Source organism: Erpetoichthys calabaricus, chromosome 14 (assembly GCF_900747795.2).
Source record: "Erpetoichthys calabaricus chromosome 14, fErpCal1.3, whole genome shotgun sequence".
NCBI lineage: Eukaryota > Metazoa > Chordata > Cladistia > Polypteriformes > Polypteridae > Erpetoichthys > Erpetoichthys calabaricus.
The window spans coordinates 9928455-9941121 of record NC_041407.2 but is presented as its reverse complement, the minus strand read 5'-3'; the positions used below and the strand labels follow the sequence as shown (position 1 = coordinate 9941121).

Genomic DNA, 12667 nt, shown 5'->3' with positions numbered 1-12667 from the left:
ACCTCTTGGGTCCCTTTCGTTTTGTCCTTCACACCTCGCTTTCCATCTTGTTTGTTGACTTCATTGTTTTGGCACTTCTCAGTCTCCCGGTTGTGACCCATTTCACTGTTTTCACTCGCCCTTCAAAAATGTTGTCCGTTTCCCAACAGTAAATTGTAATTGTGTGCCGTCTCTCTAAATGTTTTGTATTACCTTCTTCTATGTGGGTGGAGCCCCAGGAGGCGTGGCCTCTCTGACATCACCCACTCCTGAGTCATCCCTTTGGGTATTCAGGTGAGCTGAGAAGGTTCAGGTGCAGGAGATCATTTGTTTATTGTGGAGTTAAGTGAGCGTTGTGCTTTTTGTGTCGGATTTTCGGGATTTCTCGATGCGCTGTACTCTTTACACATGAGCCAGGGAAGGAACCCTGACTTCACCATAACAAGAAGAACACTTTGGTCTACGTGGACCCCCAAGAAAGTCTGGCTAAATTCTCTGTCTAAGGGACACAAAGAAAGTTTCAAGTGCTCACCAGCCTTCCTCTTACAGGACCCTGACTGTGTCGCTACCCCTGCTACTGTCTGGCTTTCAGGACTTGACCGACTGGTTGAATAACAAGAGCCAATCAGAATTATGGGGTGTGGTCCAGCAAGGGAACCCCCAGGAAGTCATCCCATACTCAATTGCTCTCATTAGTGCTCTCAATAAGGTAAGGAGACCCTTTGATGGTTCTGAACGTCCTTCATTAGGAATGTGACACCCTGCCTCTAGTGTTGTGTTTGTGCTCGCTTGTGCTTTTATATATAAAATGACATATTTGTGACAGTGGTATTGTGGGCAGTTTGCCCTTTGTTTATCCATTCTTAGTTAAATATTCATTGTCACTCCTGCGTCTTTAGCAATATTTGGGGTTTGGCCACATTACAGTTTTGGTATAAATATAACTATTCTATCTATCTGACTATATAGTGCCTTTCACATCTATCTATCTATCTATCTATCTATCTATCTATCTATCTATCTATCTATCTATCTATCTATCTATCTATCTATCTATCTATCTATCTATCTATCTATCTATGTATGTACTTATTTTTCAGAAAACCAGCATGACCAAAGATGACCTTGGGAAACGGATTTCTATCCGCAGTAACATCACCAAAGCTCTCACCTCACTGAACATCTCCACGGAGCAGGACGTCACCCAGCTCAGCGCTGCTCTCGCTCAATGTGTGGTGAGATTTTTTTTTTTTTGTTTTATCACATGCATGTCTTCAATATTCTTTGTTTTATTCAGTGGGCATGGCTTGGGTTTTTGTGTTCTGAGGAAACACATCAAATCAGCCTACCAAAAAAAGCATCCCCTCAAAATGTCTTTGCTTTTTCTTTTTTGCTATTCGAAGTAGGTTTTTCCCAGTGAGTTTGTATGTGATGAATGTCAGCGGAAGACCTTAGAAGTAACAAAAAAAATGATCTCAATTCTTGGGGACAATATGAAAGTTGGAGGTGTCACTCCGACTAGTACTGGAACAAGCATTCTTCAGATACTGGGTACAAAGTTAAATTTCATCTATCTATCTATCTATCTATCTATCTATCTATCTATCTATCTATCTATCTATCTATCTATCTATCTATCTATCTATCTATCTATCTAAATCACTTTCATTAACTTGTCATTTTGTCATTTAGGTAGTGATAAATCAAACTCTGAGATTTACACCTTTTGCACAGTGGCTCATTATTTCAAATGGTTATTGGCACCAGGGGAGGGTGGAGTGCTGGCTCTGAGGCTAAGGATCTGTGCTGGCATCCAGAAGGTTGCTGGTTCAAATCCCCGTCACTGCCAAAAGAGATCCTACTCTGCTGGGCCCTTGAGCAAGACCCTTAACCTGTAATTGCTCCAGAGGCGCTGTACAATGGCTGACCCTGTGCTCTGACCTCAAGGGGTATGCGAAAACTACCAAATTCCTAATATAAGAAACTGTTTAAGGCAGTGTTTCTCAACCTTTAAGTATTTGCGACCCGATTTTTCATAACAGTTTTAATCACGCCCCCCTAACGTTTTTTTGAAACCCTAATAAAATTTATTCCTATATTTTAGTTTATTTAAAATTTTAAATAGCAAATAGCGAAATTACGCCACATATGGCAACATTCGCGCCCCACAGTTTGAGAACCGCTGGTATAAGGCTAAATAAAGAACAAAAAAAATTATCCAACAATGTGGTTTACAGTTGGCCAGTGAAGTACTACCCCTAAATTCCAGCAGATGGTGCTATTGTGCAAAAATTACCTCAAGCAGTGATCGTCACTCAGCTCTCTTAAGTGTATTGTTCTTCAGATTTTGGGTTTACTTATCTTTTGTTTTCTTTTTTTTTGTGCTGATCCTTTTAAGGCAAAAGTCTTTTTACCATGGAGTGATTTTTTAAAAATTCATTTCTTGTGTAAGACTTTCAAATCCTGTTTCCAATGAGAAGTGAAGTAAAATGGCACCTTTTATTGGTTAACTGAACTGATTACAAAACGCAAGCTTTTGAAGCAAAACGTAGTGTAATCTTTTCAGGTAGCCATTTTGCATTATTTCTCATTGCATCTGTAATGGGTAACATGGTAGATCACCCTACTACTACAAATTCTGTTTTGAAAAACCTGTTTTGCTGTTTAGTGACAAGAGTTTTCTCCCATTTTGAACCTACGCTTGCCCCGTCTCCCTATAAACTAAAGAAGAGGTAACTGAATTGGTGAGTCACTGCTAAGGCCAGCCAATCACAGATCACTGCAGTTAGCTTATGCAAATGTGCTGTTGCCTTTACCTTTAAACTTGCTTTGTAATCTCCTTTGTATTTGAAGCAGGTACTAAGTAAATAACAGTAATCATAACAAAAATTAGGGGTGGCACGGTGGCGCAGTGGGTAGCGCTGCTGCCTCGCAGTTGGAAGATCTGGGGACCTGGGTTCGCTTCCCGGGTCCTCCCTGCGTGGAGTTTGCATGTTCTCCCCGTGTCTGCATGGGTTTCCTTCGGGCGCTCCGGTTTCCTCCCACGGTCCAAAGACATGCAGGTTAGGTGGATTGGTGATTCTAAATTGGCCCTAGTGTGTGCTTGGTGTGTGGGTGTGTTTGTGTGTGTCCTGCGGTGGGTTGGCACCCTGCCCGGGATTGGTTCCTGCCTTGTGTCCTGTGTTGGCTGATTGGCTCCAGCAGACCCCCGTGACCCTGTAGTTAGGAATATAGCGGGTTGGAAAATGGATGGATGGATAACAAAAATTAGACGTGAAAGAAGGTGTAAAGCCTGAGATGTGCTCATGGCTTCCAAGTCTTTTCATGCTGATGACTCCGACTGAAGCCTTTCTCTTTGATTTCCAGGTGGCTCCATGGCTGCGGTCAACTTCAGCTCCAGCAATCAGTCATCCAGTAGTATTTCTGAGCACACCATCACGGCCTACATGTTGACAGGAACGCTCATGAAGACCTTAATGCGCTCCCGAGTGTGCGGAGAAGGAGCCCTCAGCATCCAGGTCCCTAAAATGAAGGTGACGGGCCAGCAGACGTCTCCAGCCAACATCCTCTGCACCAAGCATTTCAGCTCTTGTCATTTCTACATCCCCCAGGGGCTCAGCCACCACTTACAGAATGCTGGAGCGCTGCAGATCCTCATGACTATGGACATTAACTTGTTTTCGTCCAGCAACAACCACAGCATTTCTACAAGCCTGGCTGCGATGGAGTTTGCCACTCTTGATGGTCAGAGCCTCCCCATCGCCAATCTTTCCAGTGAAGACGCCATTCAGGTGAAGCTCAGCAGACAAAGTCCACTTGAGAACAGAAGCACAACCATGGAGATCCCACCTCGGCGGTCTGTCAACTTCACAATAGGAGCTGTGAACAGTGATCCCCATGCCGGCCTGTACATATCCTTTAACTTCACCCTTCAAGGTACGAGGCCACGTTTCATAAGCTAGAGGTCCATGGAATGGTGACATCGGCTTACTAGCATGCATGTCCAGTTCTTTACCACATCTTGATGGTCCTGAGTGGTAAAGTTTGGGGGCTTCAGTGTTAATCCTCATTCAGCACACATTTCTTCAGATAGAAAGTGGAAATCCTGGGCTGGGTGGGCTGCATTCAAATGTCGGTTTGTGGGGGCTTGGGGTGGCTTTGGGGAGCGGATGTCCATTTAGCCACCATCAAGTGAAAATGCTAGACCTCCACTGAACGACCTCTGGGACTTGTGAAGGCACACCAGGGATGACTTGGGGGTGTCAGCATTAAAGGGGGTGGAAGGCTTACTGTCTGTGATTCATTGTTTAATATTTGTAAATATTTTAGACCACTTTGCATTTTGACATGAAGGAGTCTTCCTCTGGTGCTCAGTGTCAAAAAAGCCAAGTTCAGTCCATTGGGATGCAATGTTGTAGGACAAGAGCATGGGAAAACCTCCAAGGGGTTTGACACCGTCTAGGGGATTGAACATTTTTATAGGAACGTGAGTGAGATACCCCATCTCAGGATGGAGTGGGACTCCCCGTCCTGCATGTGTACGGAGTCCTGAATCAAGGGGACATCCATCTCAACAGCTGGCCACCACAAGTTTGTTTTAAGCTACAGTAGATGATGTAAGCCTCAGCTTGCTAAACCTCTGCCCTCTGTGGCTTTTCTCGACAGCCTCGTCCAAGGAGAGCAACGGGTCTCTGGCCATCTTCATCGATGATAGTCCTGGAGCCTGCAAATCCCAGAACGTCTTCGTGGTGGAGATTTCGGTTTCATCTCGAATGCCCGTGGAGCACACCGTCTTCTTCTCGCCTCTGTGAGTGATGGCCGCTTTGCAATTCGTTCATGTCTTGTGATGGCTATGGGGCACCACAGAGTCCCAAACCCTAAACACGAAGACACAAAACAGTCCTGGGTTCAAGTAAAGGGGTGTTTATTACAAAATACCTTGTATAGCAAACAGGGGGTCTCATCTCTTCTCCTTCTCTCCCTCTGACACACTGCTACTCCTCCAGCTGAGTGTTGCCCATCTCCACTCCCAGCTCCGACTCATCAAGCTATGGGAGTTTGGTTCCTTTCATGCTGGACCCAGGAGCCCTTCCGGTGACGTGATGTGGCCACTTGCGGGGCCATAAGAAAGTGCCCTCTACTACCCTGGGCTGCACGTCTGGACTCCTAACTCCCATGCAGCCCTGCGGGTGTCCAAACTGGGACTCTATGGGTGGGACGCCTCCACCTGTTATAGTGGGGGATGAACTGCTCCCTGTCTTCCTCTCAGTTCCTGTAACCTTCAGGCATCCCAATCAGGGCTGGAATCATAAGGTGTCTCGGCTGGGTATTGCCCCCATTTAGTCCATCCTTCCATTATGATATCCCGGCCGGGTAAGGATTCCACCTCCGTCCTGGGAGGGACAACCATCCGTCCTCTGGGGCATCTACAGTCTTTATAATTACTGACGTCCACTGTCTCATTGACCAAACTGCAGGGCACCAGAGGAGTCGAATCGGACAGACACCCAAGGCCACTCTCCTTACATTTATTCCCCTTCATCTGCCCTGAACGAGTCCCCGTGTTCCTGTTGAAGAATTCATTTGAAATCACCCACTGTGCTAACTCCCACCTATCCTGTCCCGTCTTAATCTCCATTTGGTTAAGCCCCTTCAGTCTCTCCTCTCTGCTCAGACCCTCATTGTTCTTATCTGATCCTGATCACAAATTCTTCCCATACAGGACCAATGATACGACAAAGGTGTACTACGTGAACGTGAGCAGCCATCTTATGGAGGCACATGTCCAGGCCTCTGTGTGCGTCTTCACCTCTCTCTGCCACTTCTTTGACTTGACGGAGAAGCGTTGGAGCAGCACCGGGCTTCAGCCCATGGCGGCCGCCAGCCCCTCCAAGGCCCACTGCCTCACCCAGCACCTCACCCTCTTCGGGGCCAGCCTCTTTGTCTTTCCGGATGCGGTTATCTTCCTTCCACCGGTAAGTTAAGAGCAAATTTATGTTGTGGGGAAGTCCAGGAGAGTTTCTTCTCCACAATGTCCACTTACACTAGAACCATGAAATCCCAATAAGTTTAAAATGTACTCACAAAAAGTGTCCATTAGAGGGGGATATCACTGGCAAACCCCGGCCTATAATCAGGACAAGTACCGAATCTTTATAAAACACAGAGTTTATTTTCACCATTGAAGCTCTGTGAAGAGCAAAGAAGCAAAGGAATTACCCAAAAACAGAGGTGGGCAAAGTCGTTCCAACCCAGTTGCTTAATTATTAATTTAATTAAACCAAATAGTGCATGATAAATACGCACAGGTGTAAATGGAAACAAGCTAAATTGAGGACTGCTGATTTCTTTTGTCATTTGAATCTTATAGCTAACTAGCAAAATACCCGCGCTTCGCAGCGGAGAAGTAGTGTGTTAAAGAGGTTATGAAAAAAAAAAAAAGGAAACATTTTAAAAATAACGTAACATGATTGTCAATGTAATTGTGTTGTCATTGTTATGAGTGTTGCTGTCTTTTATATATATAATATACACACACAGACACACATAAACATATATATACATATACATATATATATATACATATACACATATCTACATATACATACGTATATACACATCCACATAAACATATATATACATATACAAATTTACATATCTACATATATATATATATATATATATATATATATATATATATATATAGACATACATATATACATACATACATTCACATATATATATATATATATATATATATATATATATATATATATATATATACTGTATATAAACATATGTACTTATTGGCTCCTGTATTTAGGATATAGCAGGTTGGATAATGGACGGATGGACATCTGTATGCATAGCCGTATTTGCCCGTTTTCGTTTTTTTTCTTTGTTCAGTAATATTTCAGTAAACCCGGAGCTTGTCAGTTCAAATCCTGGTACTGACACCACTGTGTGACCCTGAGGAAGTCACTTCACCTGCCTGTGCTGCAAAAAACAAAAGTAATGTAACAAATTGTACCTCAGATGTTGTAAGTTGGTGGAATAAAGGCATAAGTAAAATACATAAATATGTATTATACACATAGGAACTATTCATTTATTTTCAGTTAAGTCATCTGCAGCAAACTTTTATAAATGAGGGTTTCTGATTTTTGTTTCTTCTTCATTGAGGTTTTCTCTTGGAGAGCTTTTTTCATTTCATTGAAAATTAAAGCAGCAGCTGCCAAAATATGTAGCTTTCTTATTAATTTTTCAACATTGTGTAAAAAATGTATAAAGTAACATAAAAGGTTTAAATATGGTTATCCTTTTACACTAAAATATTACTAAAGAGGTACAAAAAAAGTAAAATGGATATGTTCTTTTTCTTTAAGGAGATTAAATATTACTGAAGAAAGAAAAAAAAAAATTAAACAGCCAAATGGAGCTATGCATACGAACTTAAAAGGTTTAAATAAAACAGAAATATATATTTTATTTTTACTTGCTTAACTTGTGGAGGGTGTATCCTGTAGCAAAGCCCTAACTTTTTTCGTGAAAGCCCGTTTCAGTAAATAAGTCTTAAAAAAAGGTGTAAAGATATTGACAATAAGCTACGCAAACCCAGGAAGACATGGAATCGTTTAAATCAAGTATCATTACATCTTCCTTTCTTAAAGAGAAGTAAGGCAGTACTTATAAGCTTACATATTTATATATAGACATACATATATATATACATATATATCTGAAGCCGTGCAAGCACACTCTTGAGAATGCAACGTATAGTTGTACAGAAGAAAAGCAATCTTGCCTCAAATGAATGGCAACCTTTTGTAGGTCTATGAACTTAATTTAAACTTTAGGTTTACACGGTGCTTTCTTTCCGAAGTACCTGCACTCATGAATATGTCTGTATGTGTCAGTCAGTCAAATCCACGCGCTTCGTAACCGGCGAAGTACCGCTTTTAAATTTTTATTAAGAAGAAAATAAAACGTTTTTAAATTGAGGGAAAATATACTAATAACAGTTTGTTAAGGATCAGTTTTTTTGTGAAGCTGCCTTCACTCGAGTGATCACTTCGACCTGACTTGGTGGCCAACTATAAGCGTTACCTCGTAGGTAACCACCCATACAATCAGATTGTGAATCAGACTACGAATGCCGTGAATGTAATTACACACTCACTGCACTTGCTTACGGTAATCGAACCTCAGACGTCAGCGCTAGAGGGGCTTAGCAGCGGTGAAGTATTGCTTTTAAATTTTAATTAAGAACAAAAGAAAACCTCAGAGGTTCGATTCCCGATAGGGAGTGAAGTGAGTGCCCGGTTACCTACCAGGTAACGCTTATGGTTGGACAGCAAGTGACATAACATCAGCCACGGTGCCTTCAGTTGTGAGAAGCAGATCATAGAATGATTGAAAATAGTTTTGCATTTACCTTTTTAGTAAAAGGCGAGCTTTTAAGCCTGAGAAATCACCCCGTAAATGCACACGTTTAATTGCACATGTGTTAATATGTATGGTTACACAGTATTAAAAGACAGTGAAGAACGTGATTTACCTTTGTTCCCGCGTTTGATAAAAGGCGAGCTTTTAAGCCTGAGAAATCACCCCATAAATGCACACGTTTAATTGCACGTGTTAATATGTATGCTTGCACAATATTAAAAGACACTCAAAAATTAACGTCATTTACCATCAGCCACAGTGCCTTCAGTTGTGAGAAGCAGATCATAGAATGATTGAAAATAGTTTTGCATTTACCTTTTTAGTAAAAGGCGAGCTTTTAAGCCTGAGAAATCACCCCGTAAATGCACACGTTTAACTGCACATGTTAATATGTATGCTTACACAGTATTAAAAGACAGTCAAAAATTAACGTCATTTACCTTCGTTCCCGCGTTTGACTCGTGCTGTAAATCTCTTCCTTGTTTTTAGTTCACGTGATTACGTAGGAGGCGTGATGACGCGATACGTGACTCCGCCTCCTCCATTAGAGTATATGGACAAAAAATATGTTCCAGTTATGACCATTACGCGTAGAATTTCGAAATGAAACCTGCCTAACTTTTGTAAGTAAGCTGTAAGGAATGAGCCTGCCAAATTTCAGCCTTCCACCTACACGGGAAGTTCGAGAATTAGTGATGAGTCAGTCAGTCAGTCAGTCAGTCAGTGAGTCAGTGAGGGCTTTGCCTTTTATTAATATGTATAGATAAGGAGCAATTAAAAACCGAGAATACAGCTGTTTAAGCCTAAAATAAGCAATAAAGGTTCAAAATCCTAAAGAGTGACAAAATAAAAATGAGGCAGAAGTGCTACTTGAGCAATAAGGGCTTCTTATTAAGCAATTGGGTTGGAACAAAAACCTGCAGCCACTGCGGCCCTCCAGGAAAGACTTTGCCCACCCCTGCCCAAAAACGTTAAGGCAATCAAATACAAACAAACCCCAACCGAGTATTCCACAAACGGAGTTGAACAGAAAGCCTGAGGCATAAGCACAGCCTCACTCAGGAACTGTGGGAGACCCTCCAGGTTCAGAGGGCAGTGACTGGCAGGTGGCACCACCCACAAAACACATGGAACCGAACCGAAAAATCAAAGAGGAACGAAAGAAACGAAACGCGAATCTGAACCCCCAGCCGGGAGAGGAACCCGGGCTGAGGCATAACGGGAACATCAGCAAGGATGTTCGTCCGTCCATTACTAATCCATCATCAGTCCATTCATCCATGAAACCGGCCATCGATTGCTCATGAACTCATCCACTCAATAAACGATTAAGCAAACGCGTGAATCCTATTGACCCATCGTTATATTTGTCCAAACAATCAAACAGCAAGAATCCATGAACGAATGGATGGACCAGACAGGCAAACAGACAGACAGACAGCGAGGCAGCCACCTTGTCATTCACTCCCTCATTTGACAAACGAACTAAAGGAGCAATGAAGGAGTCCATGGATGATCATTCACGCCTTTTATCCGTTGTATGTTGAAGTCAGGGTTCCTCCCCGACTTCCGTTTCAGTTTTCTTTTTTTGTTCACGTTTGATACCTTAGCTTCTATTGTTATGCATTTTAGTACTTGTCTTGTATAGTTTTGTTTTACTATGTTCATTATAATTTGTGGGGGGATCCCCAAGAGGCGGGGCTACGCTCACCTTTTGGCTGGCGAACCGCCACACCCCCATCCCCATGTCAAAGCCTTTAAATTCAGGTTGGAACAGCAACTCCCTTCAGTTCACCTGAGTGGTAAGGTGCCACATGAGAGGGTGGGCATCAAATTAAAAGAAGTGGCAGCTCAGGGTGTGGTGGGGGCAGAATTGGCTCAGACACAGGAGGCAGAGGGTGATGGTGCGAGGAGCCTCATCAGAACTGGCTGATGTTAAGAGTGGTGACCAGCAGGGGCAGTGCTGGGGCTGCTGCTATTTTTAATATCTATAAATAATTTAGATAGGAATATAAGTAACAAGATGGTTAAGTTTGCAGATGATACCAAAATAGGTGGATTAGCAGATAATTTGGAATCCGTTATATCATTACAGAAGGACTTGGATAGCAGACAGGCTTGGGCAGATTTGTGGCAGATGAAATTTAATGTCAGTAAATGTAAAGAATTACACATAGGAAGTAAAAATGTTAGATTTGAAAACACAAAGGGGGGTCGGAAAATCAAGAGTCCACCTTATGAGAAGGATTTAGGAGTCATAGTGGACTCTAAGCTGTCGACTTCCAGACAGCGTTCAGAAGCCATTAACAGAATGTCAGGTTATATAGCGCCTTGATGTGTGGAGTACAAGTCACAGGAGGTTCTGCTCAACCTTTATAATGCACTGGTGAGGCTTCATCTTGAGTACTGTGTGCAGTTTTGGTCTCCAGGCTACTAAAAGGACATAACAGCACAAGAGAAGGTCCAGAGAAGAGCGACTAGGCTGATTATAGGGCTACAGGGGTTGAGTTATGAGGAAAAATTAAAAGAGCTGAGCCTTTACAGTTTAAGCAAAAGAAGATTAAGAGGTGACCTGATTGAAGTGTTTAAAATGATGAAGGGAATCAGTCAAGTGGATTGAGACTGTTATTTGAAAATGAGTTCATCAAGAACACGGGGACACAGTTGGAAACTTGTTAAGGGGAAATTTCACACAAACATTAGGAAGTTTTTCTTTACACAAAGAACGATGGACACTTGGAATAAGCGACCAAGTAGTGTGGTAGACAGTAAGACGTTAGAGACTTTCAAAACTCGACTTGAAATAAGTGGACAGGACTGGTGAGCTTTGTGGGGCTGAATGGCCTGTTCTCGTCTCGAGTGTTCTAATGTACTTCTAATATTCTTTATTGGTAGGATTTCGGGTTTTTTTTGGGGGATTTTTTTACTGGTTTTTGTAGATCATTTTATTCGGTTTATTGGACTCTTCCCTTGGAGTGCATTTCTGTGACTTGTTCACCTGAGGACTGATTTTTGTTTTTTGCTCTTTGCAGCACTTTTCATGAATTTTTTTGTTTCTTCTGCTTGGATTTTCTTAACAAGCCAGAGGTTTGTGGTTATCATCTCCCTTTGAAAGCAGTGTGTATTATCGTAGTATTTCCCTCTACTTACCCTTTACCTGTTTTCTCAAGGGTAAATGTTCTCACCAAGTTTGTTATCGGGTTGGTCTACTGTTGCACTTTAAAATGAACACACACATAGATAAACACACACACAGACCCTGACCACAACAGTGCTCCATGAATGACACACACACACTGATTAACCCTTAGCACTTTAAACCACACATAAGCGTGTCACTCAGCACTTCAAGAGACTTGCTTATTATCGGCACGAACAACATAGGATGTTTTAGTGATCTCAGACCTAAATATTACTCTTGGTCTACAAGAATACATTTAAACATACAAAGACTCAGCACACTTGACTATAGGCCATTTATCAGCCAAGAATACCTTCTTTTTATCGTACTGTCCCTTCTATTGAGTGGTGCCCTCACTCTCAGCCTTATAAACCTCGCAGCGCAGATATAATGGCAAAAATCTGGCTACACCAGGTGCTCAAAGAAATCTAACTTATTAATTCAATCACTCTAGACATTAAGACAAAGCATAGAAAGTTAAAAGCAGCATGGTATTTATTACAAGAATAATAATACCACTGGAACAAAGAATAATAGAAAATAAGTACTGATAGAAAAGTCTGAATATATATAGTCTTTAGGAATAGCTTACGAAAAAGTTGAAATGACAAGGTGGATGTTCATGGACAATGGATGTTCATGATGCCTTTCTGACGACCAATGTCGTCTTCGTCTGTTCCTCTTCTTCTCCTCTTTCTCTTTGCTTCTTCTCCTTCCTCCTCTCCTTCTCTCCTCTTCCAAAACCAAGGCATATTTATTATAAAGTTCCATGCCATGGTTTCACAGCACATGAATGTTCCATGCACCTGATTGGCTGGCTGTCAATGTGATTGATGAATTTTGCTCAAACTCTTTCCCAGATAATAAAGTTCTTTGATATTGCCTCAGTCTTCCTTTTCCCAGGCTGTAAACGACATTCTTATCCCAAATGTCCATCCATAAAGTAATCAATAGCCTGGGGTGTCAGCACAGCATCCTTTCCCAGGTTATAAAGTAATTGAACCACCAGAAATGTCTTCCTTTCAATGTAGGAAACAGCTGTTTGAAAGTGAGGTGTAAGAA

The 12667-nt window shown here is 41.9% G+C and overlaps 1 protein-coding gene across 2 annotated transcripts in view; it reads left to right on the top strand.

Moving 5' to 3' along the window:
- Window positions 1-12667, top strand: part of pkd1b (polycystic kidney disease 1b) — a 118942-nt gene that overhangs the window by 55974 nt on the left and 50301 nt on the right. For both annotated transcript variants that reach the window (XM_051936479.1, XM_051936480.1), the window contains 6 exons: window positions 529-688; window positions 1080-1214; window positions 1386-1530; window positions 3346-3915; window positions 4645-4786; window positions 5702-5954. In XM_051936479.1, the coding sequence (XP_051792439.1) occupies window positions 529-688; window positions 1080-1214; window positions 1386-1530; window positions 3346-3915; window positions 4645-4786; window positions 5702-5954 (1405 nt within the window). The remainder of the gene's footprint in view (window positions 1-528; window positions 689-1079; window positions 1215-1385; window positions 1531-3345; window positions 3916-4644; window positions 4787-5701; window positions 5955-12667) is intronic.